The sequence below is a fragment of the Psammomys obesus genome, unplaced genomic scaffold (assembly GCF_907164565.1).
Source record: "Psammomys obesus unplaced genomic scaffold, mPsaObe1.curated_primary_1811, whole genome shotgun sequence".
Taxonomy (NCBI): domain Eukaryota; kingdom Metazoa; phylum Chordata; class Mammalia; order Rodentia; family Muridae; genus Psammomys; species Psammomys obesus.
The window spans coordinates 12,436,624-12,440,408 of NW_026596088.1; the positions used below are offsets into that span (position 1 = coordinate 12,436,624).

Consider the following 3,785-nt stretch of genomic DNA (forward strand, 5'->3'; position numbering starts at 1 on the left):
TGTGTGTGTGTGTGTGTGTGTGTGTGTGTGTGTGTGTGTGTGTGTGTACATGCTCATATAGACATAGAAATATTCTTGTATTTATATATCTACCCATAGGATTTATACAAGCACAAAGGCATGTGGCACCATGTACCCTGATAATCCACACGACACACCCCGACGTACCATTCTCCTGAATGATGTCAGAGGCACACTGCTCCAGCACAGACATGTTTGCCAAGATGGTTACAATCTGGAAAATGAATTGAGAAACTATAAAATAGACATGCACGGTTCCCATGGTACTCTCCTTAGGCAGGTCAGCTGGGGGCTGAAGAGCTTCCATCCAGACTGACTCCTTACTGTCCATCTGTCCATCCTTCCATGGTATTATCTTCTAGTCTCACGGGCTTCTGCCACCCAAATATAAGCCTCAGCGACCAATGCCTATGAATCAGTGGGTGGCTCTGGGATGGTCATCTGAGGCCCCAGCAGAGAACAGTTTCACACTGGATGAAGCTGAGGCCCAGCTGTTTGACTGCAGGGGTCCTCTTAGCCTCACCCCCAAAACTCAGACAAAATTGGCAGGTGCCAGACCCCTTGCTCTCTTCTGTTCCCGTTTGTTTTTCTGACTCTTTGATTCATTTTTTTGTTTGGGTTCTCCTGTGACAATTTCCTTCCCTGTGTCAATTTTCTTCCCTGTGTCATTTACCTTCAACCTAAAAAGAATAAAGGCTGAGCTCAAGGCAGAGATCAGGCACAAAAGGTAGATGCTGATGGGAAAGTTTAATTTAACCACACCCAACAAGTCCCTGGTCTATAAGCCTCACTTACAGATCACCACCAAAGGACTTTGTCATTACTGGCATTCCACGGACATCCAGCCTTCTTTATAATCTATCTCTTGAGCTTTAACACATCGCAGTTACACAGCACAGTCAAGAGGCCTCAGTGAACTCACATCACAAAACTGAATTAAGGCATAGCCAGTAAGAGACCCAAACTGTAAACAGTGCTGATGAACAAACAGACAGAGAGACAAATAACTGAGAGTGGCAGTGTGGTACTCTGAACAGAGACAGCCTGTAACACTGTTCCTAACAGAAAGCACACGCTGCAGATGTGCCTGTCTCTCCAGATGCTGACAGCATGCACAGGTGGCGACTGAAGTAAATAGTAAAATCAAAAGTATTTCTCCCCACTATGAGTCCACTCCCCAGAGAGCTTCTTTCCAAGCTGGTGAGATGATCTAAGCAGGAACCATGCTTCTGCCTCTGAAATGGCAAGTGGTGGTTTGCAGAGGACAGGACAGGAGGCTTCAATCCTGAGGATGAATGGTAATGCAGTATTTGCCCAGAAAGAGCCTTAGCTGTATTTTAACTGGCTTAATTTTAGCTTATCACTCTCAATAATAAAGCGTCTAAAACAACTTTTAAAGAGAAAGGAAAATGTGTCGTCTTACTAATAGAATATTCCTCTGCCTTCTCAAGCAAGACACATGTTGACCATGAAGGCAGTATCTCTGCGTATCAGCCTCATCCTGCTCAGAGCTGGTCGGGGACTGGATGGTAAGTAGTGACTGGAGTGAGATGTTGAGGGAGGCAGGGAAGCCCCTCAAAACATTATTCTGCCATGCCCAGTGATTCATGGGAGGGATGGGAGGCAGATATCGGAAGTTCTTTTTCTCCTCTTTTAGGACAGGGAGTATTTGTGGGCTCAGAGAAAGAAGTCAGAGAGAAGAGATGGGGTATAGACTCAGCCCTCAAGTGGAAAGGTCCCCAAGAGCCCTAAAGTTCAGGCATAAGAGAGCTATACGGGGCCTGCCTCCATCAGAGTACCGTGCCTTTAGATGTCCCTGGGCTGTCAGTAACAGTGGAGCACAGCCTCTTCCCACCACACAGGGGCTGCCATGCCCCACCCATCACCAGAGAGGCATTTCTGTGTACAGACTCCTGTTTGACCCGTACATCCATGAAGAAAGGAAGGAAGAGAGGGAAAGAGGAAGGGAGGAAGGAAAATAAAACCTTTGTCTACGGCAACGGGTTCATTATATGGCAATCATTAGCTGAGTCACAGGCACCAGGTAGGTCTTTGTGTTGGACTAATTTAGATCCTGTTAATGAAAATTACTTCCTCCTTACAGAGACTGTACCCCATGTGGTTTTCTGAGGTGCAGATGAAGTAGTCAATTAAACACAATTTGAATAAATGCCAATTATACCCTGCTTGGAGCCTCCCTTTTGAAACACACTTGTATGCACTGTGATAGAGAGAGGAAAGAAGCCAATGTTTTCACCTAGAAGTTAGCCTCACAACTGGAGTTTTGAGGACAACTGGTTTACCTAGCTAGAAGCACACTGTCAATCCTACGTACAGTAAGTTATTCTTAGATTTGGAGTAATAGGAATGGGTATTTCTGTAGAGAATCATTTGGTATACCACAGGAGATTAAAAAATACATCATAAATCTATTATAAGCATTCAATGTGTCTTATCAATCACCCAGAACGCTTGTTAAATTGAACAAGCATAACATGCTTCGACGAGGCAGGGCCTGAAAGGACCCAGACCTTGAATAATTGATACAAGGAGCACTGGCAATGTGGCAGCCACATGAAGGGACTACACGTGGATGCTATAAGAGGTGCTGGCAATGAGAGATCCTCTCAAGGGAATAAAAGTCTCATATTTGGAGAAGCCTTTAGTGGTTCAACTGAGAATTGTCCACAAGCCTATAATTGAAGTCTCAGTTCCCAGCTGGTGAAACTGATTGAGAAAGAATAGGATATGCGTGGCCTAGTTGGAGGAGGTGTGTCGCTGGGGTGGGATTTGCAGTTTCAAAAGTCCACGTCCTTCCCATTCAACTCTGTGCCTCCTGGTTGTGGATTAACAAGTGTTCTGGGTGAGCTTTAAGCTACTGCTCCAGTGCCGAACTTGCCTGTCTGCCTGCTGTCATGTTCTTTGCCATGACAGTCACGTACTCCAACTCTTTGAAACTATAATCCCAGAATAAACTCTTTCTTTTATAAATTGCCTTGATCATAGTGATTTATCACAGCAATAGAAAAGCAACTAAGACAAAGCCTTTCCTGGCTAGAAACAACCAATGCCTTCAGTGGCGTTCTGAAATCATTTTTCATTTGGAATACAAAGGACTTAGGAGTTGAAGTAGATAGAAAATCGACCTAGATGAGCAAGGGATCACGCATGTCTCTGATTTGAAAATAAATGTTCCTGTTTGGTAGGATGTAGATTGGCTAAGTCTTCTGATGCCATCATACACACACACACACACACACACACACACACACACACACTGCTCGTCTTGTGCTCCTCACAGGCAGACATGAAGACATGGCCCGGGCTGTGTCACCTCCCTAGCAGTCTGAGCAGTCACTCTGCTGACCATACCATGACTCCACCAACATCCCTCCTCACCTCCTGTGCTGTAGGAATAGCCCTAAAGACTGCAATGTGAAATATTCTTGGAGCACCCAACGAAGACAGGTGCTCTGACCTGACAGGTCTTATGTCACAGAACATTTGGTGTACATTTAATGGTGAGTCATGGGGTCATGGGTACTTCTGTGTTGCCTAGGGATTGGGATAAAAACAGACAATGTTCACAAAACTGTAATTAACTTTTCTCTTTAATCAGAAGCAACAATGACATTGACCAACAATGTCAAGTATGGTTTTGGAATCCGCCCTCCCTCCCTCCCTCTCTCTCTCTCTCTCTATATATATATATATATATGTGTGTGTGTGTGTGTGTGTGTGTGTGTGTGTGTGTGTGTGTGTGT

The 3,785-nt window shown here is 44.8% G+C and overlaps 1 protein-coding gene across 2 annotated transcripts in view; it reads right to left on the reverse strand.

The window, feature by feature from the left end:
* The window catches only part of Insc (INSC spindle orientation adaptor protein), a 105,601-nt gene that overhangs the window by 8,048 nt on the left and 93,768 nt on the right, over positions 1-3,785 (reverse strand). For both annotated transcript variants that reach the window (XM_055627662.1, XM_055627663.1), the window contains one exon: positions 169-235. In XM_055627662.1, coding sequence (XP_055483637.1) covers positions 169-235 — 67 coding nt within the window. The remainder of the gene's footprint in view (positions 1-168; positions 236-3,785) is intronic.